This window comes from Myotis yumanensis, unplaced genomic scaffold, assembly GCF_028538775.1.
Source record: "Myotis yumanensis isolate MYYU_CA2020_CCGP unplaced genomic scaffold, mMyoYum1.0.hap1 SCAF_16, whole genome shotgun sequence".
In the NCBI taxonomy this organism is placed as follows: Eukaryota; Metazoa; Chordata; class Mammalia; order Chiroptera; family Vespertilionidae; genus Myotis; species Myotis yumanensis.
The window spans coordinates 49,895,255-49,922,933 of NW_027223767.1; the positions used below are offsets into that span (position 1 = coordinate 49,895,255).

General features: G+C 56.7%; 2 protein-coding genes across 3 annotated transcripts; both read left to right on the top strand.

Annotated features, from left to right (window-relative positions):
- Positions 1-7,657: 7,657 nt before the first annotated feature.
- CDR2L (cerebellar degeneration related protein 2 like) lies at positions 7,658-19,066 on the top strand. The gene is made up of 5 exons (XM_070394576.1): positions 7,658-8,169; positions 14,603-14,715; positions 14,874-15,022; positions 15,227-15,394; positions 16,504-19,066. Exons 1-5 carry the CDS (start codon positions 8,091-8,093, stop codon positions 17,393-17,395), a joined length of 1,401 nt encoding a protein of 466 aa, XP_070250677.1. The 5' UTR covers positions 7,658-8,090; the 3' UTR covers positions 17,396-19,066.
- A 3,200-nt stretch (positions 19,067-22,266) lies between these two features.
- MRPL58 (mitochondrial ribosomal protein L58) lies at positions 22,267-26,516 on the top strand. 2 transcript variants are annotated; one of them, XM_070394596.1, is made up of 6 exons: positions 22,267-22,478; positions 23,709-23,745; positions 24,914-24,973; positions 25,509-25,591; positions 25,682-25,851; positions 26,129-26,516. In XM_070394596.1, the coding sequence occupies exons 1-6, from the start codon at positions 22,293-22,295 to the stop codon at positions 26,499-26,501; spliced, it is 909 nt and encodes a 302-aa protein (XP_070250697.1). In that variant the 5' UTR covers positions 22,267-22,292; the 3' UTR covers positions 26,502-26,516. The 2 variants fall into 2 exon arrangements, with proteins under 2 accessions (XP_070250697.1, XP_070250696.1); XM_070394595.1 differs by having other exon boundaries at positions 22,270-22,478; positions 26,124-26,296.
- Positions 26,517-27,679: the final 1,163 nt, after the last annotated feature.

Here is a 27,679-nt window from a genome sequence, read left to right on the forward strand (position 1 = left end):
TGAAAAATGAGGGGGCACCATCGAGGCAGCAAAGGGGTGGCAAAGGCAGAGTAGGACCGGTGTGGAGGCGGGAAGGAGGGGACAGGGTGTCAGCATGTCACTGGGTGAGCGGACTGGACAGAGCAGGTCTGTCCTTGCTCCAGAGATGTGTCTTCCCTGCCCTGGATGAAATCCTGGGCAGGCTCCATGGCTTTTCTGATCGTTCTGAGATAACGAATGAATGGCACCTTTATTTGGCATTAAAAAAACAAATTGAGTCCACTCTACAAAGCAGCCAACTCTAGTCCAGCCCAGAGCGACATTAAAAACTCTGAATCTGCCCATCCACAGCGGCTCAGTAGTTGAGCATCGACCTATGAACCAGGAGGTCATGGTTCAAATCCTGATCAGGGCACATGCCCAGGGTTTCAGGCTTGATTTCCAGCAGGGGGTGTGCAGGAGGCAGCCAATTAATGATTCTCTCCCATCATTGATATTTCTATCTCTCCCTCTCCCTTCCTCTCTGAAATCAATTAAAAAATAAAAATAGAACTCTACCCTGGCTGGTTTGGCTCAGTGGATAGAGTGCCGGCCTGGGGACTGAAGGGTCCCGGATTCAATTCCAGTCAGGGGTATATGCCTGGGTTGTGGGCTCGGGAGGCAGCCGATCAATGATTCTCATCATTGATGTTTCAATCTTTCTCTCCCTATTCCTTCCTCTCTAAAATCAATAAAAAAAATTTTTTTTAAATAATAAAACTCTGAATCTTAGTCGTTAAAGAGATGCAAATTGAAACCACAATATGATAACCATTATATACCTACTGGAGGTGGGGTCCCTCGGCCTGGCCTGCGAGGATCAGGCAGAAACTGGCTCTTCGACATCCCCCAAGAGGTCCTGGATTGTGAGAGGACAGTTCTCGGGTGATGCACCCCAGAATCGGGCTCCCTCCTCTCTGGTTCCCCCACCTTCACTCTTCTCCCCCTCCATTTCCTGCTGGTGCTCCCCACCAGTGGACCCACAGACAACAAGAGAGCAAATGACCCACAGGTGCAGCCCATAAAAGCTTCAGCCCCTGGGCATGGAGCAGATGGAGACAATGGAAAGAGGTTGGAAAGGGCAAATGGAGCATGTCCCACATCCAGGCAGGTGGAGAGAGCGGGAGCTGAAGGAAGGCCCAGAGCATAGAGAGCCTGGGACAGCCAGCTGGGGCGAATGCTGAGTGACAAGAGATACAGCTTGAGACAGGCCAGGGCCAGAGCATCCTGTTAGGGAGCTTTTATCTCATTCTCTGAGCAACAGGAGCCTTCGAAGCAGGGGAATAATGTCATTATGTCTTAGCAAAGTCATTCTGGCTGCTGCAGGAGAGACAGTGGCTGAACACAGCGAGTCCAGCTGGGAGGCGAGAGAGGATGAGGGTTGATATGGTGACTAAGGATGCAGGTGATGATGGGGATGTGGAATCTTGATTGTCAGTTGGATGCATATTCTAGGTACTATTGCTACTTCCCCACCAAACTTGGCGTAAAACCATAAACATGGTTATAAATCAGTGATGGCGAACCTTTTGAGCTCGGCGTGTCAGCATTTTGAAAAACCCTAACTTAACTCTGGTGCCGTGTCACATATAGAAATTTTTTGATCTTTGCAACCATAGTAAAACAAAAACTTATATTTTTGATATTTATTTTATATATTTAAATGCCATTTAACAAAGAAAAATCAACCAAAAAAATGAGTTCGCGTGTCACCTCTGACACACGTGTCATAGGTTCACCATCACTGTTATAAATGAAGCAGTCAGTAATTCAGCTGAGGGGGCTTGTGCCTTCTCCACAGCCGCTAGGGTCTCATCAGGGGAGACTAGAATGGCCAGGGGAGGGGTTAACTCGGCAAAGCTGGGTGCTGGAACCACCTGGAGGCTTCTTCACTCACACCAGGCATGTCGGGAGGCCGTAAAGGCGGGCTCAGCGGGAGGCTGAATCTGGAATCATCAGCATGGGACCCACTGTGTGGCCTGGGCCTCGCACAGCAAGGCCCCGGTTTCTGAGAGTGAGTGTCCCAAAGGGTGCAAAACAGAAAAGGTGTCTGAGCCCCAGCCAGTGTGGCTCAGTTGGTTGAGTGTAGGCCTGTGCACTGAAAGGTCGACGGTTCGATTCCTAGTCAGGGCACATACCCAGGTTTCGGCAACCCATCGCCAATGTTTCTCCCTCTCTCTCTCTCCCTCCCTCCCTCCCTCTCTGAAATCAATAAACACATCCTCAGGAAACATACCCTCATATCCTCGGGTGAGGATTTTTAAAATGTAAAGAAAAACTGCCACATTGTGGGTGATTCTCTTCTCCACACTCCGTCCCCCCAAACCCCCTCCTTCTCTCTCCCGACCTTTGTCTCGAAGTCTCATCTCAGTAAAGGGCACTTCCCCCCAAATCAGTGTCACCCTTGACGCCTCTCTTCTTGCCACCCCAAGTCCAATCCATCTCCGCGTCTTGATGTTATTTCCCAAACATGATTCATCTCCACTGCCCCCCTCACCAGGGCCCCATTGTCCCCCATCCACATTGGCCTCCACTCCTGCCCCCTCTAATCTCTTCTCTGCAGAACAGCGGGCAGCTGTAAAGTGCAGCTCGAAACACTCCCCCACTGAAAGCACCTTGGAGTCCTTTGCTGGGAACAACTTCTTCAGGCTGCACGGCGACCTCCCAGCCCATGTGCTCCCCTCCCCTGGAGTCCTGGCTCCACACACTGATCTTCCCACATGTCCTCAAACCCCCTGAGCTTGCTGCCCCAGATCTCTGCACAGGTTGTTCCTTCTGCCTGGGACAGCCCTCCTCCTCCTCTTCGTGTGCCTGTCCCCTTCTCATCCTTGGGGTCTTATCTTTTTTTTTTTTTTTAATACTTTTTTATTGATTTCAGAGAGAGGAGAGGAGAGAGAGATAGAAACATCAATGATGAAAGAGAACCATTCCCTCTCAGCCCCTACTGGGGATCGAGCCCGCAACCCAGGCATGAGCCCTGACCAGGAATCGAACCCTGACCTCCTGGTTGACACTCAACCACTGAGCCACACCGGCCAGGCAGGGATCTTATCTTTAAAGCCTCTTTTCCTGACAGATTTCCCATCCCCAGCGGTTGTTATTTCAGCCCCTGGTGTTCCCTAAAACGTTACCACCGTTTTAAATATGTTTGTCTCTTTATTTGGTTTACTAGAGGCCCGGTGCACAAAAATTTGTGCACTGGGGGGAGGGTCCCTCAGCCCGGCCTGTGCCTTCTCACAGTCTGGGACCCCTCAGGGGATGACCACCTGCTGGCTTAGGCTTAGGCCTGCTTCCCAGGGGATTGGGCCTAAGCTGGCAATCAGACATTCCTCTGGCAGCCCAGGAGCCCTCGGGGGATGTCCACTTGCCAGCGGAGAGCAGGCCTAAGCTGCAGTCTGACATCCTTAGTGCTGCTGAGGAGGCGGGAGAGGCTCCCACCACCACCGCTGTACTGGCAGCCATCAGCCTGGCTTGTGGCTGAGCAGAGCTCCCCCTGTGGGAGCGCACTGACCACCAGGGGGCAGCTCCTGCATTGAGCATCTGCCCCCTGGAGGTCAGTGTGTGTCATAGTGACCATTCATTCCCAGTCGTTCTGCTGTTAGGGTCAGTTTGCATATTACCATTTTATTATATAGGATAGAGGCCTGGTGCATGGGTGGGGGCCGGCTGGTTTGCCCTGAAGGGTGTCCTGGATCAGGGTGGGGGTCCCGCTGGGGTGCCTGGCCAGCCTGGTGAGGGGCTGATGGCTGTTTGCAGGCTGGTCAAGTCCCCCCCAGTGGGGACCCTCACCCCATGGAGGTTTGGTCAGCCTGGGTGAGGTGCTGATGGCTGTTTTCAGGCTGGCCACACCCCCTTTAGGGTGGGGGGGTCCCCACTGGGTTGCCTGGCCAGTCTGGGTGAGGGGCTGAGGGCCGTTTTCAGGCTGGCCAAGCCCCCCGGCGACAGAAGCTCCCAGCCTCTCCTTTTTTTCTTTTTCTATTCTGAGATTTATTTACCTTCTATAATTGAAACTTTGTTGCCTTCAGTGGAGCTCAGAGCCGGCCGCAGCAGGTGGGAAGCTTGGCTTCCTCCATCACTGGAGCAACCAAGCCTCCTGCTTGCTCCAGCTCTGTGGCTGCCGGCCGCCATCTTGGTTGGGTTAATTTGTATATAGTCGCTCTGATTGGCTGGTGGGCATGGCTTAAAGCACAGCAAAGGTATGGTCAATTTGCATGTTTGTCTTTTATTAGATTAGATGTCTGTCTCTCCTAGTGAAATGCAAGCTTCACGGGAGCAGAGACTGGGTCTGTCTTGCTCCCTGCAACCCCAGCGCCTAGCACTGGCCTAGACACAGAAATTACCTCTTGGGCAGGTGAGTGAAGATAACTCCTGGGTGATTGTAGAGGATGGAGCCACTTTGGTTGTCCAGGTCAGCAGGTAGGAATGATACATTCACTGGCTGTTCCTCAGATTCATTCTTTAGTACTTTGAGGAGCCTTGCAAGTAGGGCAGGTGGATGTGAGCTGGGACAGTGAAGGATGAAGGGCCAAGGGACCCGGCTGCACCGCTGGTTCTAGAGCATTCATTTGTTCACTCGCTGGGCCTGCTCCCTGCCTGCCCTTAAGGAGCTCTCAGTCTGATAGGTGGACCCCGTGCAATGGGAGCCCAGGCACCTGGCAGTGCCTGGCGCTTCGCTACAGGTCTCTTAGGTCCATGACTCTGTCCTTGACTGAGAGCCTCGCCGCCCCCTCAGCCCCCTCTCCCTACCAGGAAGGGAAGGTCCCTGGACAGGACTCCCAGGAGCCCTGCCAGAAGAGGGGTAGTGGTCGGTGAGGAGCAGTCCTCCAGGTAAAAGTAGTTAGAATAACAATGACCCTAAAGGCAAACACTGCCAGCTGCTCGCATTGCTCAGGTCCTGCTCTCAGCACTTGGCCTGTGTTAACTCTGGGAATCCTCCCAACAACCCCATGTCTTGGTACTGAAAGAGGAGGGTGAGCCCTAGCCGGTTTGGCTCAGTGGATAGAGCATCGGCCTGCGGACTGAAGAATCCCAGGTTCAATTCCAGTCAAGTGCATGTGCCTGGGTTGCAGGCTCCTCCCCAGCCCCCTGAAGATTTAAAAAAAAAAAAGAGTAGGGTGAGGCCGCAGAGGACACTCAGCATATGCATCCTAAATGACAGGCCTGGGAGGTTTAACTGCGGGGATTCAAGGTAGACATATGGAAGCACTTCCCAACCACAGGGACTGTGAGAACCTTGTCGGGGGCAGATTCAGATGGCTGATGGGGGGAGGGAGGGGCACCGGATGACCTCACTCATTCAAATATATCCAGCGCCTTACCCAGCCAGGCACTGACCTCAGACTGGTGGGAGGTTCCGGACAGATGGGGCAAGAGTATTCAGTGCAGCCGGTGCCCAGCGCGGGAATGTCTGAGGACAGCTAGGCCTGCAGGGGTGGGGGCACCCGAGGAAGGTGTCCCGGCGCCGCGATCCCTTGACCTCAATCCAAGATGAGCGGGAGGGGAGCGGAGAGGGGTGGGGGGTGGCGGGGGCCCAGAGGCTCGGGCTGGGCACCCTAGCCCTCCCGAGCGCGACTGGGAGTGACCGAGACCCTCAACGTCAGCACTGCCTGCGCCGTCATTTCCTGTGGGCTGGGCTGGGGGTAGGCAATGGGCCCGCAGGCGGTGGCGTCAGAGTCCCTAGCCCACCCACCGGGAGGGCGTTTGCCTCCTTGCATCCGGCTCGGAGCTCCCACGGGTCCCTATCTGGGCTCTAGGACCCGGAGCTCCTCGGATGGGACCTGGGGAAGTGCTCCCGGTCCCCGGCGTGTGAAATCGGCCGCAGGGGAATCACAATGCCCAAGGCTTGGGGGACGTTGAGTCGGTCAACGTGGCGTCTGGACGCTCCTGACAAGGAACACGGTGCAATAGGTCTGTGTGACCCACAGATGAGGCACCGGCTGGGTGGGGGTGGGGGTGGGGCTCCCAAGATCAGCTGATTTATAAGTCCCAGCCGCCCGTGGCTCTGTGCTCTGCTGAGAGGAAAAGGCCTGAAACGGATCCCAGGGCTTGTTGGCTGGGAGCTCAGGAAGACAAAGGAATTTCCTGCTTCAAAGGCAGAGCTCATCTTCCTCCTCATGCAATAGTTTAGAAAATATGACTACATCAGCCCGGAAGGCACAAGAGTGATCCCACTGGCCAAGGAGCCTGGGTTCCAATGAACGGAACTGGGCAAAGGGCCCAGCACGGGCCTGGTGTGCAGCAGGAACCCCATCCCTCCGCATCCACAGCTCTGAGTCACCTGGGCCTCCATCCTCCATCCTCTGTCCCCTTGGGCAGCTCCACAAACCTGGCAGAGTTGGTTGCCCAGCTTCAGCCCACCCCCACCCACCCCAGCCCCGTGGGACCTAGGGGGTGTCCAGCCGGAATGACCCTGCCTAGTGCTCAGGCAGCAAGGAGAATCCAGCCTTGGTGACATGCTCGCCCCTACCAGGCACTGCTCCTGGGGCTGGGGCACAGGGAGGGTGGCTGGTATTTCAACAGTAGCGCCAGCATTTAGTGCAGTGATGGCGAACCTATGTCAGAGGTGACACGCGAACTCATTTTTTTGGTTAACTTTTCTTTGTTAAATGACATTTAAATATATAAAATAGATATCAAAAATATAAATCTTTTGTTTTACTATGGTTGCAAATATCAAAAAAATTCTATATGTGACACGGCACCACAGTTAAGTTAGGGTTTTTCAAAATGCTGACACACCGAGCTCAAAAGGTTCGCCATCACTGATATAGTGGGTCCTAATAAAAATGAGTTAGATGGTCCTTGCTGGTTTTTCTCAGTGGTTAGAGCATCGGCGCAGACTGAAGGGTCGAAGGTTTAATTCTGGTCAGGGGCAGGTGCAACGGTTGCAGGCTCGATCCCCGTTCCAACCAATCAATGTGTCTCTCTCACATTGATGTTTCTCTCTCTGTGTCTTTCCCTTTCCCTTCCACTCTCTCTAAAAATCAATGGAAAAATATCCTCAGGTGAGGATTAACTAAAAATAAAATAAAAATGAGTTACATGAATGCTGGAGTCTGAAAACTCCTTTAAGGAAAGAATGCTTGGGTAGGTGAAACTTTTTTATCTTAATGGGTATAACTGGATATAGGATATAGGATCTGGATCCCAAAGAGAGGGCAATGGAACCTTAAAGAGGGAGGCCCAGAATGCAAGTAACACACCCTCAAACCTCGCCTCTTCTGGCCTGAGGTTTCTAGCCACAGGCATTGAAACATTCCAACTCTTACAGGTACCATCATTGTCAATGAACATTCACTCATGGAAGGTATCAATAAGCCAGCCTGTTCTGGGCACTGAGCAGCCAGCTGTGAACAAAAGATAAGTTCCTTGCTGTCAGGAGATCCAGAGCCAGAGAAACACAACAGGTAAATAAAATAAAATAATTTCAGACAGTGAGACCTAAACTAACTGAAGGAGCCCAGCCTGGAGGGAAGGGGCGGGTTCATAGATTAGTGGCAGCCAGACCAGGGCACCAGGGAGACCCCGCCCCAGGCTCCGCCTCCATCTTTGCATACGCCTTCTGATTGGCCGGCGGTGGCAGGCCCCACCCCGTGGAGCGGGCGGTTGGGGAAGCTCTAGTCTAGTCGGTTGGGGAAACGCCGGGCAAACCCGGCCGAGATGCAGCCGCTGCTCCGGGAGGCGCTGGGCGGGCCGGGGGCATCGCGGGCCGGAGCTGGGCCAGGCGCGTCCGCCGTGGCACCCGCGCACGCTTAGCTCCCCAGAACTGCCTGCGGGTCCGGGCCCTCCCGGTCGCCTAATCGCCCGCCGTCCCCTCCCCTCTACCCTTTGTGCCGCCGCCGCTCGGAGTTCCCGGCTCCGCAGGACCCCGGCCGGGCCAGATCGCCGCGGCGCATCAGCCCGCTGTGGGCGCCGAGTCAGCGGCCGATGGCGAAGGGGCGCAGCGCGGGCGGGGGCGCTGCAGCCGGAGTCCGCGACGCGGGAGCCCGGGCCCGCCTCCGCCGCATTGTCCCGGGCCCCGCACCGCGGCCCTGAGCCGCGCCGCCGCAGCGCCCGCCCGCCCCCGCAGGGCCATGCGGAGGGCCGCCGGGATGGAGGACTTCTCCGCAGAGGAAGAGGAGCCCTGGTACGACCAACAGGACCTGGAGCAGGGTGAGCACGGAGGAGGGGGCAGGAGAGCGAGGTGCGCCCCGCGACCTCTGTCCGCTTCTCCATTGTTGGGCGGTGTCACCCCCGGGAGGGCTGAGCTGCACCCCGCGGCCCGGACTCCGATGGGTGATGCGTGCGGAGAATGGGGACGTGGAGAGAAGGGGCGCGCTGCCCTGGAAGACCGGCCCGGGCCCGCGAAGACCTGCAAAAGTCGGGGGAACAGTCTTCCTCTTCCCCGAAGGACGGGGGCATACCTCACCCAGCTCGCCCACCCCAACTTAGAGGCCGGCACTGCCCAGGGCCCCTGGTATGGCCGGGGCCTGGAGTACTGGCTGGAATTCTTTGGAGGCCGGGAGGTGGCTCCTTGGTTGTTTTGCAGGGAGGGGTGGAGTGGGGGGGCGGGGGGGGGGAGAATGATCTTGTCCCAAATCCAGCGACACCCTTCTTCCCTGCCAGAATTCCTGAGCTCTAAGACTCCCAGAAAGTTTCCCCAACTCCCTTCCCCTCAACCCAGGGAGGGGATAGGAGTGCGGGCACCCAGCCAGGGGAGAGGTGAAGATTTGGAGTCCCCTGGTCCTCCCCCCAAAAAACCCGCCCCCTCCCGAACTGCTCATGGTTTGGGGGTCAGGTTTGGCAATTCTGAGCAAGAGCCCAGATTAGAGGGAGCCACCTCCCCCCTCCATCTGAGAGCTGCGAGGGCGACTGGAAGTGGGTTAGAAGCTGGTGATGAGGTGGCCGAAGTGACATCACTAAGAGTAGGGGACGGGCTGTTAGGACCGGAAGGAGGAGTAGGCCGAAGGGTCAGAGCCAAGGCCTGCTAGACTGAAGTCAAATCCACCCTCTCTCCCCACAAGAGCACCTCATTCTTAGAGATCAGGGCTGGAGGGGTGTCCAGGAGTAGTGACCACAGCCCCCGGGTGGGCGGGTGTGGACACAAGTCTGATGGAATGTGTGCTGACACCCCGGCTCTGGGGCTCCACCCACGGCCCCCAAGGCCTGGCTTTGCCCTCAGGGAGACATCTACCCAGATCCTGGAGCCTTTGTTACTGGCCCTGACCCACATCCTCACGTGGCCAGATTTGCTGGTAGATGAGGCTCAGTCCTTGTGCTCAGGAATGTGGGGTAATCAGAGCCTCTGAGGCCTAGTGTGGGACTGCGCGTGCTGGGCTGCACCCTGCCGTACTCTATGCCCCAGTCTCCCCTCAGCTTTCCTGCCTGGAGTGAGAGGCCCGATACTGGCTGTGACAACCCCTTCCCAGCCCTGGCCACTACTTTTGCATCCCACAGACACCTATCAGGCTCCACTTCGGGTCAGACACTATCCTGGCCACTGGAATAGCCCAGCCCTGGCCCACTTAGTGGACCAGGTGGAGGTGGGCTTGTCATTGAGTGTAGGTGACAGGATGCACTGAGAGGGCTTCATGGAAGAGGCGGCCCAGAAGGAAAGGTTGGAAGATGGCCTCCCCTCCCGGGAGGCAGATGCTGATATTACTGCTGTCTCATTTCTTTCCTGCTCCCTTATGGAAGTCTGGCGCCATGCCCGGCCCAGATGTGGGGGGAAGGAGCCAGGGAGTAAGGGTGGGAGATGTGTTGCTCCCAGAGAGGGAGAGGTGCCCAGATTCCCACTGGGCTGGGTGCCTGCTCTGGGCCAGGGTGGTGGATGGGCCCAGCTGGCCCCCTGCTCTGGCCTTGCTGGCCTGCAGCACTCAGGCCCCCTCCTAGCCTCAGTAGTGCCCAGAGCCCTGGAACCAGGAGGGAAACCAGAAATGGGGCAGTCTCAGAAGACATCGGAGCTTTTGACCAAACACCAATAAGTGCTGAGCCTGGGGAGTGCCCCTGCCCTGGGGGGACTCCACATTCCAGCAGAGGAGGCAGAAAGGAGATCAAACTAGCAACCTTGGTAGCCGCAGAGGTGCTGTGGCAGGCAGACACCCCAAGGCCCCTCTGAGCTGAGGGTGCAAGGTACTCCCTGGGCCGAGGGAGGAGGGCAGGCATTCTAGGTGGAGGGGACGCCTGCACAAGGCATGGAGCAACGTGGGAAGATCATGCGTGACTGGAAGTGGGGCTTAGAGTGCTGGGGTGGGGTTGGAGGAAGTCCCAGGCACAAGTACTGGGCACTACCCCCGTGGGGCCAGCATGGAGAGCTGGAGGGTGGCATGAGTGTTTGCCAAAAGCCGGCCCCCATTGGGGATCAAATGCCTGTTGTGCCCCCCTTCTCTACACCCAGTTCCCCAGTTCTCTGCCAGCTGCTCCCTAGGTGCCCCTTAGTGTCCAGGAAGTAGTTTGCCCAGCCAGCCTGGTTCTGGAGCAGCACCACCTTAGGGCAGGCCCCAGCCTCACTTCCCAGAGCTTGGCCACCAAGATCCTGTCTGACTTCGATGCTGTTGTTCCCAATAGCAAGGCCCTCGGCTCTCCCTGCCCCCTGCCCACGGCCAGCACGTGTAAAAATAGAAAACGCCATGAATTAGTAAGCACTGGCACTCCTCCCCATCGCAGACCTGTGGGGGCCTCTTTCCACTGAGACGGGGCTGCTGAGTCACAGATTTGAAGTCCTGGGCGCCTGACCTTGAGACTCAGCCTCCGGCGAAGAGCTCTGGTGTGGCACTGAGATCGGGTGCCTGGACCCCAATTCTGTGGACACAGAGTTCCTGACATTCAGGCCCTGTAGCCTGTAAGCAGGACACCCGCAGCCCTGCCAGGTGGTAGATGGCCTCCCCCCCGACCCCCCCTTTATCTTGGTCTCTCCTTCCCTGTGCCTGTCCCCTGTCCCTTTCCTGCTCCGGAGTCTGTGGGGCCCCACCAGACCCCAATCAGTGAGCGCAGCGGGATTTCAGCATTTCTTTTCAGACACCCCCATCTCATGGCCATGACCTCTCAGGCTTCCGGGGCGTTGCTCCTGGGCAGCACCTCAGCTGATTTGGGGGAAACCGCTGAAGCCACTGCAGGAGACCCAGAAACCCGGGGTCCAGGCCGGGGAAGTGCCAGGCGGCTCTGTGCCTTCCCTGGCTTGGTCCAGTGGTCTGGTTGTGGCTGGCTGCTCATTCCTCTGGCTTAGCCAGCTCCCCCTTTCTCCCACTCCCAGGCCTCCCTCCCTGGAGCCCTCCGTTCCCCGGCACTGGCTCCACTCAGTCCCTGGCCCTGCACCTTCTAGGCCAGTGGTTCTCAACCTTCCTAATGCCGCGACCCTTTAATACAGTTCCTCATGTTGTGGTGACCCCCAACCGTAAAATTATTTTCGTTGCTACTTCATAACTGTAATGTTGCTACTGTTATGAATCGTCATGTAAATATCAGATATGCTATATGTGTTTTCCGATGGTCGCAACCCACGGGTTGAGAACCGCTGTTCTAGACCTTTCTCAAGATCCCTCCTGGCAGCTTGGACCAGCTGAGCTTGCATTATGATTCCGTTTCCCTGTGGCAGTCCCTGCGGTTCTCCTCAACCCCAAGAGCTGCTATTGTTCCTTCTTCCCCGTTCCTGAGTCACTGGGGGCCCAGGTCACAGTCCCTGCCTTCCGGGGCCAGTCCCTGGTCTACAGTGTGACTTCAGACGCTCACCTGGGAGGACGAGCAGAGAGGGCCGAGTTCATGACCATTCCTCACCCCCTCTGAGCCCTGGGACTCTGCAGGGGTCTACGCAGGCCACCCACAGAGCCTGTCCTCTCACACCAGGCGACATCAGTAGCAATGGCCTCTTTACAGACTACCTGACAGTTCCCAAGGGAGGACAGGTTGCTGAGTGTGGCCCTGGGGGTGGTCTTGCTGGGCTCCCGACTTCCCCTGAGCACTCAGCAGAGCAGGGCTGCAGTTTCACAGCCCTAACATCTAGCCTCTCGCTTTGTAGACTTGCCCAACTTACAGCTGATACATTCCTACCACAAGTGTCCTCACTGCCCCACTGGGTTCCTGTCAGGCAGCTAGTGTTTCCTGGCATCATCGTCAGGAGGTTAATGAATGGCTCAAGGCTAATGGTTCTGCGCTGAGATTTGTCTGAGCGAGTATTTTGTCTAAAGGCGGGGAAGGTGTTGAGGAGAGCGGCTTGTTTGTCCAGGCTGAGCCGCTGTCATTGCAGCCTTGCGCCAGGATCGCGGCTTTGCATTCCTCAACCAGGGACTCCTCTGGGTGACATCTGGGCACAGCCCCCACCCCCCTCACCTGGCCTAGGTCCAGCCTGGGGGCTGCATGCTGCCTGTTTTAAACTTTTCTTAAAATCTCACCTCTGTGTGGGAGCAGACTTCAGGTTTGTTCCTAGTGGACGGATGGCTAGGACTTTGGTCCAGGCCTGGTGGCTGGTCAGAGTCCCCTCTGGCTTTCTCAGGGGAGGTCAGTCCTCCCCCAGCTGCTGGAAGAAAGCCCAGGCTCTGCCCTCAAATGCCCACCTGGAGTCACTGCTCTCTGGGGCTCTCTGAGAGGGGACCCCCTCCCCCCCGGCTTGTCGGGTGTAAGGGAGTAGCCCGCTGAAACCACTGTATTTCTTTTTTTAATTATTATTATTATTAATATATTTTAAATTAATTTCAGAGAGGAAGGGAGAGGGATAAAAACATCAGTGATGAGAGGGAATCATTGATTGGCTGCCTCCTGCACGCCCCCTACTGGGGATCGAGCCCACAACCCAGGCATATGCCCTTGACCGGAATCGAACCCAGGACCCTCCAGTCCGCAGGCCAACACTCTATCCACTGAGCCAAACCGGCCAGGGCACCCACTGTATTTCTTAAACTTGCCAGGAGGGAGTATAGAGGTCTTCCATCCTCTAGCAATGGTTCTCAACCTTCTGGCCCTTTAAATACAGTTCCTCATGTTGTGACCCAACCATAAAATTATTTTCGTTGCTACTTCATAACTGTCATGTTGCTACTGCTATGAATTGTCATGTAAATATCTGATATGCAGGGTGGTCTTAGGCGACCCCTGTGAAAGGGTCGTTCGACCGCCAAAGAGGTCACGACCCACAGGTTAAGAACCGCTGCTCTAGGGGTCCTAGAACCACCACTGTCTGGAAAGTACCCAGCTCGATCCCTGGACCAAATCCCTTCGGCCCTGTCAGAGCTGCCTTCACGCCTCTGGTTGGGATTTATACCATTAGCCTAGACCAGTGGTCGGCAAACTGCGGCTCGAGAGCCACATGTGGCTCTTTGGCCCCTTGAGTGTGGCTCTTCCACAAAATACCAACTTCTGCTCATGGGCCATGAAGTTTCAATCGCACTGTATGTGCTCGCCCGCACGTGGTATTTTGTGGAAGAGCCACACTCAAGGGGCCAAAGAGCCGCATGTGGCTCTCGAGCCGCAGTTTGCCGACCACTGGGACTGAGGGCCTCATCGTGGGACAAGGACCCAGCTTTCCTGGATGGCATTTTGGCAGAGCGATCAAATAGGCCCCTCCCCTTCCCCACCACTCAGCCCCCTAAAGCCAGGCCAGGTCCCCTCCCAGCTCTGACAGGTGTTCATGTGCCTCGGGCTGGGATGGGGAGGGCGGTTCCAGTCCTGCAGACACAAGGATCAGCGCTGTGGGGGGAACAGGGCGGCTCGTTTCCCAGGGAAAGGAGGTTTCAGAGAGGGGCTCGCGCCACTAGGACCACATGCTACCGACTGGGACAGGAGACCTGAGTTCTGCTTTCAACGTGGCTGCGACCAGTTGGGGACCTTGGGCAAGTCCTTCTTCCCTCTCTGGCCTGTCATCCATAGAATAAGGCTGTTACCCCAAAGAGCTCTGAAGCCTCAACCAAACTCTAAAACGCAGCGAGCCCCTCTGCCCCGCCACAGCGGGCAGCCCATCAGTGGCTCCCGGTCCCCTCCCAGCCCCACTCCGAGGCTGCCCATTGCCAGCCGCCCGCAGGCCCCAGACGAGCTCTCCCTCATCGTCCAAGTCGCTTTGCCCCTGGGTCTCATCACACTCTCCACTTGCTCTTTCAAGCAAGACTAATACACCTGCTCGGTGCCAGGTACTGATCTAGGTCCTGGGGCTATCAGAGAAGGAACAGGCAAAACCCCTGCCCTGTGAGCTGATAGTCAGGAGAGGCGAACAAGGTAAGTGAGCAAGCTGTTTGGTGCGTTAGGTGGTGATCTGTGCTAAGGAGAAAAAGCTAAGTGGGGAGGGAGTGCGGGAAAGGGGAGGGTGCCGTTTAAAATCAATAGTTGGGAAAAGTCCCCTGGAGAAGGTGACATTGAAGCACAGACTTGAAGGCGGACAGGGATGAGCCCTGGGGGGTGTGGGGCGAGGACATTCCAGGCAGAAGCAACAGCCAGTGCAAAGGCTTCGCTCCTGGCCTGCATCCCCTCCCAAGTGGGGGCTCCCCACTCAGCCCCTGTGTCCTGGTCGCCTTGGGGTCCCCGAGGCCCCGCTCAGAATGAATGCTCAGAACATGAAAGGGGGTCCTCTGGCTTCTTTCTCACACTGCTCGTCCCTTCTCCCACCCTCCGCCCCTCCCTCCAGACTTGCACTTGGCCGCTGAGCTGGGGAAGACGCTGCTGGAGAGGAACAAGGAGCTGGAGGCGTCGCTGCAGCACATGTACGCCACCAACGAGGAGCAGGTGCAGGAGATTGAGGTGAGGCCCGCCCCCGCAGCATCCGGGCAGCCCTCTTGCACTGTCTCCACCCCCAAAGCACACCTGTTCCTAGAAGTGGGAGGAGAGCCCAGGCAGAGACGTTCTCCCGAACCCTGTTCTGAAAGGTCACTCACCCACCACCCCCTGCCGACCCCCAGTACCTGACCAAACAGCTGGACACACTGCGGCACGTGAATGAGCAGCACGCCAAGGTGTACGAGCAGCTGGACCTGACAGCCCGAGACCTGGAGCTGACCAACCAGAAGCTGGTGCTGGAGAGTAAGGCTGCGCAGCAGAAGATCCACGGGTGAGGGCCGGGTGGGGGATCGTGGGGAGGAGGGGCAGCGAGGACTGGGAGTGCTGTGGCCATAGGGACCCAGGGGTCTGACACCTGCTCCTTCTCCCAGAAGCCCAGGCTGGGGACCTGGGATGGTAGTGAGCTTGCCTGAGGAGAGCTGGCCCCTCCCCTTAAAGTCCCTCCCCTGCGTGTCCCCCACCCCCAACCCCCCAGGCTGACGGAGACCGTTGAGCGCCTGCAGGCCCAGGTGGAGGAGCTGCAGGCCCAGGTGGAGCAGCTTCGGGGCCTGGAGCAGCTGAGAGTGCGCCGGGAGAAGCGGGAGCGCAGGCGCACCATCCACACCTTCCCCTGCCTCAAGGAGCTGTGCACCAGCAGCCCCCGGTAGGTGAGGGCGCCACTCGTGTCTGAGCGCCCAGGATGCCAGCCAACAGGAGAGCAGGGAGAGGTGGGCAAGGAGAGCTGGTGCGTCGTCCGGGCTATTGGCGAGACTGGTCCTGCTGCTGACAGTCAGCAGCTGGCGTTCACCGAGCCCTGGCCATGAGCCCATGACCCTGCTAAGCAGCTTAATGGTCACGGCAGTACCCGGAGGTGTTTTATCATCTTCGCTGCTCAGATGAGGAAACTGAACCCAGCGGTTAGGTGTCCTTCCCAGATCACCTGTTAGTAAGCCAGGAGGGTTAACACTACACCTCAGTTCCCATTAACCTCAAGGAGATGACTGGTTGATGTAATACATGCGGTGTATTTAGAGGGTGTTTCAATAAGCGTCCTGGCAAACGACAGTGCCTCTCAGAGTAATTGAGGGGCGACTGCTAAAGAGGTGTGGACCAGCCCTGGCCGGTTTGGCTCAGTGGATAGAGCGTCGGCCTGAGGACTGAAGAGTCCCGGATTCGATTCTGGTCAAGGGCATGTACCTTGGTTGCAGGCACATCCGCAGTAGGGGGTGTGCAGGAAGTGGCTGATCGATGCTTCTCTCTCATTGATGTTTCTAAGTCTCTATCCCTCTCCCTTCCTCTCTGTAAAAAATCAATAAAATATATATTTTTTTAAAAAGAGGTGTGGACCAGGCATAGGAGCGGGGAGGGGCGGACACTGCAGCGCCTGGGGGTTGCCATAGTGAGGAGCCGTTACCCTAGGGCCTAGGCCCAAAGGGGCCAGGGCAGGGAGGTTCCTGGAACCTGGAAGGCATGGAGGGTGCTGCCTGGCCTGCACTGACCAGGAAGGAGCCTAGGGAAGACATTCCCACCGCCTCGGCCACTCCCACTCCCGCCCTCCGCTGCCCATCCCTCCCATGGGCTGAGCTCAGGAGAGCCAGGCAACCTGGCTGAAGCAGTCCCTTGAGGTCAGGGGGCGAAGGGCCAGAGCGCATCTAGAGGGACAAGCAGAATATGCAGCTCAGTGGACCAGAAAGATGGAAGTGTCCGGGGCTGGGCTCCCGGGCCTTGCCCATGACTAAGGCCTCTGCCCGCCTGCCCCCCTCTCTTTCCCAGGTGCACCGATGCCTTCCGCCTGCACAGCTCCTCCCTGGAGCTGGGCCCCCGGCCCCTGGAGCAAGAGAATGAGAATCTGCAGACGCTGGTGGGAGTGCTGCGCTCCCAGGTGAGCCAGGAGCGGCAGCGCAAGGAGCGGGCGGAGCGCGAGTTCGCCTCGGTGCTGCAGGAGTACTCGGAGCTGGAGCAGCAGCTGAGCGAGATGGAGGGCTGCCGCCTCCGCGTGCAGGAGCTGGAGGCCGAGCTGCTGGAGCTGCAGCAGATGAAGCAGGCCAAGACCTACCTGCTGGGCCGGGAGGACCACCTGGCCGAGGCCCTGCTGGCCCCCCTCACCCAGGCCCCTGAGGCCGATGACCCCCAGCCAGGCAGCGGGGACGAGTTCGGGGCCCAGGACGGCATCTCCTCCCCGGCCACCTCCCCCAGCCACGCGGTGCGCAAGAGCTGCAGCGACACGGCGCTCAACGCCATCGTGGCCAAAGACCCCGCCAGCCGGCACGCGGGCAACCTCACGCTGCACGCCAACAGCGTGCGCAAGCGGGGCATGTCCATCCTGCGCGAGGTGGACGAGCAGTACCACGCGCTGCTCGAGAAGTACGAGGAGCTGCTGAACAAGTGCCGGCAGCACCGCGCGGGCGTGCGGCACACGGGCGTGCAGACCTCGCGGCCCATCTCCCGGGACAGCTCGTGGAGGGACCTGGGGGGCAGCGAGGAGGGCCAGGGCGAGGCCAGGGCGGGCGAGAAGAGCCTGAGCCAGCACGTGGAGGCCGTGGACAAGCGGCTGGAGCAGAGCCAGCCCGAGTACAAGGCGCTCTTCAAGGAGATCTTCTTCAGGATCCAGAAGACCAAGGCCGACATCAATGCCACCAAGGTCAAGACGCTCAGCAGCAAGTGAGCCTCTGCCGTCCTGCAGCCTCCCCCAGGCGGGCCATGGGCCCCTCGAGCCTGGGCCCGCTGCCTCTGGTGAGTGAGGGCGCCTTTTGGCAGCAATACATCCCAGTGGAGGCCGCTCCAGAGAACTCTCGGGGCGGGGCAGGGGGCACCGCTGCTGCCCGCAGGTGTGGGGGTGATCCGCATGCCAGCATGCCTGGCCTCCCAGAGCCCCCCACCGTCCTGTGTCAGCCCAAGGCACAGCTCCGAGTTTCAAAGCCAAACGTCCCCCCTTCCCTGGCGGTTCCCAGCCCCCCAGCTTTCTGACCCTAGATTCGTGGCTAGGCTTCTAAGCCATCTGGACCAGTTGTTGTTTTGTTTTGCCCCAAAGTTTGGGTTTTTTTGAGAGATTTGCAATGTAAGGTCCCCCTGACCCCTTGCCACAACTGGAAACACTTGAAGGGGGACCCCAGAGCCAGCTGTGGCCGGTTCCTGGGGTCTCCTTGACCACCCACTGCTTCTCCCCAGCTGTGACACTGTCATTCCCTTAGCACCAGCTGTCCCACCCTTAGGGTCCTACCCAGGTCAGAGATGGCCCTGCCATGCAGAGCAGAGAGCCTCAGCCTGCCCCCCCCCCCACTCCAGCCCTAGTGAGGTGGCCTTCTCCCTGGAGACCCTCAGCCCCCTGCAGATCTGTAGCCAATCAGAGGAGGGGAACAGAACCCCTCGCAGCCATACACGAGCGGTGCACCGCTTCCCTCAGAGCCAGCCTCCTGGGGTTCCAGCCCCGGAAATGCCTCTGGGCATTAAGCCTTGCAGGGGTCTGGGCAGTGGGGAGCCCCCCATCTCTGCACCCCGCCTGCAACTCCTTGAGTTTGGCCTCTGCCTGCCCCACCTCAGGGACCATAACGTGTCTCATTCACTCCCATGCTCCCCACAGCTGACCCCACAGCAGTCACACCTGCTCCCCCAGAATGTCCTGGGCACGTGCAACAGCCAGTGGGCCCAGCGTCCACCCCTGCACCCCTTCACCCAAGACTCGCCCCACACTGACCGGTTTTGAAATGCGACCCGGATGGAGAACAGGTCTCCTTCCCATAAAAAGCCTGCTCTTAGCCTCCTGCCCATGTGGGGGCCTTGAGGACCCAGGGGTCAGAGGTTAATCTTTGGTTAGGGCTTTAGAAAGTCCAGCTGCAACTAAGATGCCAAGGTCCCCAGCTTGACCTGAGCCCCTCTTTAGGGCTTCCTGTCTCTGCCACCCAACCTGAGACCCAAGAAATCGGAGGAGCCAGACAGCCCAGTGAAGGCGGTGGCCCGGCCTCCGCTGGGAGCCCAGCGGGAACCTTCATGCCTTACTTGTTTCTAAGGGGTGCAGAGGTCTTACACCCGCCGACCGCCCCCGAGGCGCCTCCTGCTCTCTGGGCGGCACTGTGCTGAGCTGTCGGCCATCCTCCGGCCACACACCTTGGAGCCCTTTGTCCTCTGGAGCTGGGCAGCTCCCAGCCCTCCACGTGTTGGTCATCTAGGGGGGAGGGGTGGGGTGCGCGGGGGTGGGGGAAGGGCTCCTGCCTGTTTGTTCCCCAGTTCTGTAGCAGCCCACCAGCATCACCTTTGAAGTATACATGAGAGAAATATATTTGCAAATGCTTTATTCTCTTCTTTAATAAAAAATGCACCAGTATTCTAAAAGCAGAAATGGCCCGACCCCTGTGCTGTCTGTGCGTCTCACACACCCGCCTCCATCACTTAGCTTTGGGGAGAGAGGGCTTCCTGAACCCCATCCCCGCACGACTGGCAGCTAGGAGGCCTGATAGGAGGCCTCGGGAGCTGCGTGTTCACTGAGTGCCAGCTGTGCGGGTCACGTGCCGGGCAGGGCACCCCATGCTGGGTGCACCTTCCTTGTTGGACAGATTTTGCAGCTCCCAACACACACCTGCCAACAGCTTCGACTTCAGAAACCAAAGCAAAGGCTCCCGAATCTTTGGGGGCTCAGTTTCTCACTGCCTTCGCCACATAGAAAATTCTGCGGGCTCTGTGGGTCCCAATCCCACAGGGAAACGCTCCCATAACCTTCCCCCGGAGGTCAGCTCGGGGAGCTCCCCACTACACCCCTTCCCTTCCTGAAGGAGCCAGGGGAAACCTCCCTTGGGCCCTGGAGGTGAGGATGGTGTGGTGTGGGGAGTCCACAATAGGCCCCAAATTGGTGTGACTGCTTTTTAACCCAACTGCCCAGCATGCAAAGGCTGTCGGTTTTCCTGTCTCTGTGACCTGGCCCCAGTGGGGTGAGAGCACCTTGTGGGTGAGACACCAGAGCAGTTGCACTGAGGAGCAAAGGAAGCGGTGACTTCTACCCAGCCACCCGTCCGTCGCCTTCAAATTCCCCTCTGGAAATACTTCTCCTGCCTCTTCCTTCCCGTCACCATTTGATCCTTACTGGGCCGCCTCCCCAGGGTCTCCCTCCTCCCAGACTGACAACCTTCCCCGAGACCAAACTGGTCCCCCTTCCCATGATCCCAGGAAACAGACCTGCCTGCCCGCCCTGCACACCCTGAGCTGAAAGCCTCGCGGTGTTTGCAGGCAACTAGGCAGAGAAGGAAGCGGCTTCCAGGAAGGGGGCAGCTTTGCCCACCCATGCCAGGGGCATGCTCAGTGCTGCCTGCCCAGCCGCTCAGGGGAGAAGGGAAGGTGTGGAATACAGCTAGTCAGGCTGGACTTCCCACCCCAGTGCCGCAGGGAAAAAAGATAAAAGCCATCAGCTCTCTGAAAGTAAAAGGAAATGCCTTCAAAAAACCTGTACACACTTAGCATGCCTTAGTAGCAGCTAATTCTTGTTGCCTGCTGACAGGCAGCTATAAAATCTCTATTTTTACTGAAGGGGATCTTGAGGCTTAGAGGTTAAGTTAGTAGTTCAAAGTCACATAGAAATATTTGAACCCAGACCTGACCCAATCCCACTATGTGATACTGAGCATTCCCTACTTCCATGTAATGTTGAGGGGTTTAAATATATATATATAGATAGATTTCAGAGAGGAAGGGAAAGAGAGAAACATCAATGAGAGAGAAACATTGATCGGCTGCATCCTGCACGCCCCCAAACTGGAGATCCAGCCCCCAAACTACTTGGGCTAATGTTGAGTTTTAAGAGCCAATTTGGGTGATACCCCAACTCACAGGCCATAGAGAAGGGCGGGTGCCTGAAGCAGTCTCAGCCTCTGGAGGACCGAGCAGGGAAGGAAGGCTGGCTCCGCCTTCAGTGCCCACCTTTTAGAGAACAGGTGGCACCTCTCACCTGCTCTTCCCAGAAGGGCCTCTATTCTGGATGGTTCACCGCAGCACCACGGGAAAGGAGCCTGGCAGCTGCTCTCCATCCCAGGGTAACGTCTCATCCTCTCCCCCCGCCTCCCCCAGAATCCAGGGCACCAGATGGCCCGAGCAGGCTGTGTTTATTTGGGGCCGTGGAAATCTGCAGCTTCCTTTTCCTATCCTTCTGGGTCAGGCACAGGGCTGGAGTCCAGCCGCAAAGCAATGCCACAGAACGGTGCTGACTTTGTTATTCATAATCCCAGAGCCGTGGACCTGGCTTTGCTCCCCTGAGAAGCTTATTGCAGTCACCATGGAGACGCCTGGGTTCCCTCTGAGGTCTTGGGACTAAGACAGGGAGGGATCCAGGAGACTCCCTTCCAACCTGGAGCCCAAAAGGCACATGCGATTGCCATCCTCTTCCTCATTTGGGTTAAAGCGAGTGCTTGGGGGAGGAGGGGTCAGTTTATTCCCTCCTGAAGACTTGGCCTGTATCAGTAAAGCTAAGATGGTAAGACCTTGATTTGATGACGATCTCCTGTTTGAAACAGCCAACATCCCCAGGGACATGTTTTTCTAGGTAATTATGCTTTTCCTAAAAATAGCACTCATTAAGAAACAACCACTAATATGACCAATAATCACTAACATTCATTCGGCTCTGTTTTCACTTACCACGCTGCCTGTCAACAAAGTAACTCAGCCAACATTTAGCTGTTTCCAAACACTGCTTGCTCTACTTTGAACCTTTCTTGGAATTAGAACTCAATATTGAAGTTCATGCTTTAATAGCCTTGTAAAAAGGTCCTGCTTGGCCTGCCTGGCTGTCTGAATCTCTACCTACCTCCTCAGCCTCCCTTTATCCCCTGGCTGGGAGAAACTGCCATCACACCCACAAAACTGCTGGTTCCCCCACGAAGGCCGTGGGGCGGGCGTGGTCCACTTTTTACAACACTTCCTTCTCCACCTGCCTGCCTCTCCCCATCTGGCATTTGTGCTTCCAGCTTTCACATTTGCTCCGCGGGTTCCTGCTTCCAGGCTGCCTGGGAACGAGCCTGGCGTTACTAAAACTCAGCTCCAGCGGAAATCAGCTCACACACACATGCCGGAGGAATCCGTCCTCGCAATGCTTACTGAGCGTCTGGCATGTGCCGGGTGCCCGGCGCCGGAGCTGCAGCAGTGAGCCAGTGCTTCCTGGAGCTTATTGCATTCCGGCTGGGAGACAGGCAGTAAACTAGAAAAAGAAGTCAAGCAGGGTAAAAGGGGATGGAGATGAACTAGGTCAGACAGGGCAGGCCTCACAGGTGGGGGGAGAGCGGCCCAGGAGGGGACAGACGCTGAAAGGGAGAGAGGTGGTGTTTCTGGGGAACACGGATCTGGGGGTTCTTTCGCCACGAGGCTCCCCTTAAAAGCTCTCTGTCTGGCCAACGTCTTCCCTACCGCCAAGCCCCCGGAGGCAGCTCTAACAGGCGCCGCGGGAGAGCCACGCCAGGAGCCCTGGTCGCCGCCTCCCTACCCCGAGGGCGCTAAAAGTCGCGCGGAACCAAAGTCCAGCGGGAAACACGATCTAGCGGACCGCGGAGGGGAGCGCCCACCGGAAGCAGCCCGGAGACTCAAACATGGCGGCCGCTCGGTGCCTGCGCTGGGGCCTGAGTCGAGCCAGGGCCTGGCTGCCCCCACCGCCCCCGCACTGCCCCCGCCGGGATCTGCACAAGCAGGTAGTCGGCACCGAATTCCAGAGCATCTACAGCCTGGACAAGCTCTACCCGGAGTCGCGGGGCTCGGACACCGCGTGGAGGGTCCCGGTGAGCCGGGTGGGCCAGACGGAAGGGGCGTGTCCGCGCCGCTGCTGGGTGACGTCAGAAAGCCGGGGCCCTATTGGCCGCGCGCGCCGATAATCGAAGGGGCCGCAGCGGAAGGGAGCTGGTTGCCCGGGCAACCGAGAGGGGCCACTGGGCGGGGCTAGGCGCCCGAGGAGGTCCTTGTGTAAGTAGCAGGATGTGCTACTTACAAGACCACCCGCTTTTCCTCGTTAGTTCCCCCACCTGCAGGCTGATTCTTGTCCCAGGGAAACTGGGGGCGATCTGGCACTGCAGAGCGGACAATAAAGGCAGGAGGCTGACTAGGTGTTTGCTCCCTTCTGGAGTCTTTTGGAAAGTTGCACTGTCCTTAGCCTCTAGCAACCCCAGCACCCCTAGGAAACTGGGGATGCATGTCACAGCAGCCCGCCGTGTGCAGGCTCCGGACCGGCCCGGGCCGAGAGAGAGGACCCCGCCAATCCTGTTGGGTTTCCACCTACAGGACAGGAAGAGAACGTTCGCTGATTCATTCACTCATTCAGCCGACTTCTGCTGAGAGCAAGCTTCGTGCACTGGGCCAGGCACGGGGATAGAGTAGTAAACAAAACGCAAAGACCCTAATGTTTGTGGGGCTTGAATTGTAATGGAGGGAGACCGCAGTAGGTGAAACAAGTACAGAGTATGTGAGGCGGTGCTTTCCTTTGGAGAAACTAAAGCCTGGAAGAGGAGTGCTCAGGTAGGGGCGGTGTTGCAGTTGTCAGTAGGATGGTCTGGGAAGGCCCTTGAGAAGGTGACATCTGAGTAAGGACCTGGAAGAGGCCAGGCAGTGAGCCCAGAGAATAGAGGGGAGACGGGCATCCCTGAGGAGCGAACAGCAGGTGTAGCCACCTTAAAGCAGTCAGCATGCCCTGCTTGTCAGCATGGGGACCTATTGGAGGATTTGAGGCAGAAGAGTGGGATGATCCCTCCGAGGAATGAGGCCTCCGACGGTGCCGGACACTAGCTGAGGGAAGGCCGGAGACAGTCAGCTCCATTTTCCTGGAGGAGTGTTTCTGAGGCGGTGCCTCTTGTGCCTGAGGAAGCTGTTCTGTCGTCTGCTATGATTTGCCTGGGAACCAGAAAGTAGTTGTATTTTATGCGTGTTGTGGCTTTCCATCATTTCTTTGGTTGCCCTGGACCAGTTAGGAGGCACCCAGCAGGTGATGTGTATTTGACACTGTGTGCATTACATTACAGGATGACGCGAAGCAAGCCAACAGTGACATTCCTCTAGGTGAGTAATTTGGTTTTATAAATAAAATCAGCCCGGCTGGTGTGGCTCAGTGGTTGAGTGTCGACCTATGAACCAGGAGGCAGCTGATCAATGATTCTTTCTCATCCTTGATGTTTCTGTCTCTCCCTCTCCCTTCCTCTCTGAAATTAATAATCCATATATTTTTTAAATAAATAAATTAAATCAGCCATTTCCCACCCCTTAGACATTCCTTCCAGACCTCTCCAGCCTCGTTTAGAAGAGCAAAAGGAAGATGGCACAGCCCCCTGGAGTGCTGTGCGGTGCGCAGCACGAACAGAGAGCTCTTGATGTTCTTGTGACATGGAATAATCTTTACAATAGATGAGTTGGTCATCATTTGAAGAAAGTAAGATGCAGAAGAATATGTATAATAAGCTACGTTTGCGTCTTACATACAGGGTGCCCCCCAAAACGATACACATACGTTTTTTGATAGCTCAATTGATGTTTCTTTTCCGATTTAACCCATTGGAATTAATAATTATTCAAAGTGTGTATACATTTTGGGGGATACCCTGTATATCTGAGATATATATATTTCTTTTATGAACTTAGATCTGAAAGGATGTACAAGGAATTCGGCAGGAGGGCTGCCTTGGGGAGTGGAGAGGAAAGGACCACCCCATGGGCCCTTCTCCCTTGAACCATTTGCCCTCAAACATCAGAACTGTGCACCCATCAAGCATAAGGCCTGACAGCGTGGCCTGGGAAGAGACAGCCAGCCCTTTTCCGGTTCAGAGAGTTTGTGCCGTCCACAGGCAGGGGAAGGAAGAGTATCAGAGGTGCCCTTGCTCAGGGTGACACTGGAACAGAGAGGCCAGGTGACAGGCGACACAAGGGAGAGGACACCCTGTGGCCGATCTGATAGCTTGCATCTGAGCCTTGAGGTGTGCACAGCCTGGAGGAGGCAGAAAGCCTATCATCAGCACAGGAGGCTCCGAAGCCGCCATGACGGTCATCACCTGGGTCATCATTTTACATCCTCTGCTGTCTGTGTGGCCTTGGGAAAGCCCCTTGACTTTAGTTTTGACATCTAATCTCTTCCTCCACTGACCTGAATGTTAGCTTTGTATAGATGAGCTTTTGAGAGAGAAGTGTGAGAGTTTGCCAGGAGGTAATTACTTCTTTGGTGTGTGTTCTTTCATAGATCGCTTGACAATATCTTATTGTCGGAGCAGCGGGCCTGGAGGCCAGAACGTTAACAAAGGTACCGGGAGCCTTGTCGTGTTCTTTCACTTTAAAACTTAGAAGACGGACTTGAGGATTCTGTGTTTACATTCATGGGGAAGAAAGGGCATTTTTTTAGCAGAAGCTTAAATACCGCCAGTTTGTAATAATCCTCTTTATTCTTTTGAATGCAGTCCGATTCTCAGCCTCTCAGCTGTGGGTTGTAGGACTAGGATTGGCTTGTGAGTTAAACAAAGGAAAGCAGTGTGAGTTGGCAGCCAGCTCCCAGCACAGGTTCCCTTCATTCTTGTGGAGCCCATCCCCCCACTCACAGAGCCCGAGAAACTGTAAGGGAAGCAGTGGGTGTTTCGTGCCTGGAAGTTACTTTTGTCCCAAAGTGCCTCGCTGTCTTTGCAGGCTCACTCCATGGCAGCTTGGGATCCCCAAGTTGGCGCAGGATGGGACATCCTGGTTGGGTTTCTCGCCTCCCTTTCAGGATGGTCACCAGGCGTCACCCAGGTGCCGAGCCGACCTGGAGCCTCAGTGACCTGTGCTCCCTGTCCCTTTCTTCCCAGTGAATTCCAAGGCTGAAGTCAGGTTCCACTTGGCTACCGCCGACTGGATCGCAGAGCCCGTGCGCCAGAAGATGGCCATCATGGTAACACCGGCCCCTTCCTTTTTCTTCATGCCTCAGCCGCTTCTAATCCTTCACTCGGTAGAACTTGGGTTTTGCCTTTGCTTCTTGCAGTATAAAAACAAGATCAACAAGCTGGGAGAGCTGATACTCACCTCTGAATGCAGCCGCTACCAGCTCCGAAATCTGGCAGATTGCCTGCAGAAAATTCGAGACATGATCGCCGAAGCCAGCCAGACGCCCAAGGAGCCATCCAAAGAAGATGCTGTACTCCAGAGAATCAGGTACCAGGAAACACCCCAAACTTCTTCCCACGGAGTCCTGAGGGGCGGCACCGGCAAAGAAGGGGGGCAGGGCCAAGCCCCGGACCTCCCAGCAAATATGTGGAAAAGTGGGGGTTGGGAGCTTTCCTGACCCCGGGTGGGGGCTTGGAGCTGGTGCCTGCTGCTTTAGCTGCTCTGCTCCCCCCTGAGCTGCCAGCTCCTCTCACCGCTGTGAGAGGCACTGATTGGGCATCTGGGCCTAATTGGGGTCTTTTTGTTCGTTTTGTTTACAGGATAGAAAACATGAATCGGGAAAGGCTGAGAAAGAAGAGAATAAATTCTGCCATAAAGGCAAGCAGGAGGGTAGATATGGACTGAAATCACCCTCCAGAGCGGCAGAGACCCTCCGCAGGACGCCAGGCAGCTGGCGTGAGCTCGAGTGCTGCCAGGAGAGGGCCTTGCTGTTTGCGGTTTTAATGCCTGTCTCTAACGTTGGAGCCATCGGATTGTTCATTCAGAATGAGGGTGGCAGGCGCTGGTGTCAAAGGTCTTTACACCGTGTTGTCACACCTCACTTACCCACTTCCTGTATCAGCTGCAATAAAATTCTAAATGCAGGGGCTTCCCTTCCTCGGTGCCTCAGGACAGAGTCCCTACCCTTCCTGGGTTGAAAGCTGCCTACGGGTTCCTGATGCGCTGACTGCAGTCACAGCCCAGGGGACAGGAGTGAGCTTCGTGTCTGCCCTCCAGGAACACACGGTCAGGCAGAGGCTGAGACAGGGGTGGCCCTCTGAGCTGGGCCGTGGCAAGGGGGCAGATTTAATCAGTAGAAAGGCGCGCAGCACATGCCGTTGAAGGGAACAGTAGGGATAACACCACAGAGAAGGCCGGAGCCATGTGAGTGGCGCATCTGTGCAGGGGGTCGGGGAGGTAAGTCTGGAGAGGGAGACAAGCTCACTGTGGAGATTCTCAAATCAGGTTAAGCGGTTTCGAGTTTAAGAAACGTGTGTAAGGGAACCACTTGAGTGGGAAGGAAGGTCATGTGTCAGGTGCTGTCACAGGCTGCGGGTTGTGGGCAGGAAAAGTGACCTGGAACTAGACAGGGTTTTGCAGTCCTATGGGTGTGGGAGCACCGAGGCCAGCCTGACAGTAGCAGATCACGGTGGCATGGATGAGTTCCACAGACTGTTCTCTGTTACTTTGATCTAATTCACTCATTGGACAAATACAGCATTGCGATGCCCTCAATGCAAGATGATGAACAGAGCACTGTGTACGCTTTATGTGAGCAGGGACCCCATTCATGTGAGTGTAAACAAAGCGGGGAAATCTTCAATACGTGACTTAGGAAATACAGAAGATGTGGAAGACATGGTCCCAGCCCTCAAGGTATGGAGAGCCTCGTGGGGAGCAAGGACGGGCAACATTCATGAGTTCATGAGGCTCTGAGGTCCCAGGGAATCAGCAATGAACAAAGTCTTTCTCAGAGAATGGTCATTCCATCGGTTGAAAAGAAAAGTGGAATCCTGTACGGTAACATGGCCTAAAGCCTGATAAGTAACATGAGAAAGGTCTAAACATACTGTAGGCTGTGGGCGGCAGAGGAACAATTAGTTCTGGCTGGAAGGTCAGAGAAGTATTTGCCTGAAGGATGGGAGGGGCTGGCCTTGCCAGCAAGCGAAGAGCTTGGCACCTGGAGGCTGAAGTGTGTCCAGGGAACTAGCTCACTGAGAGGATGGGCTCTGAGGCCAGGCTCCCCTGGTCAGTCCCTGCCCTCCACCCTCCACCCCCGCCCCCCAGCTGTGGGCTTTGTTTCTCCATCTGGAAACTAGGGATGATGTTATCACTG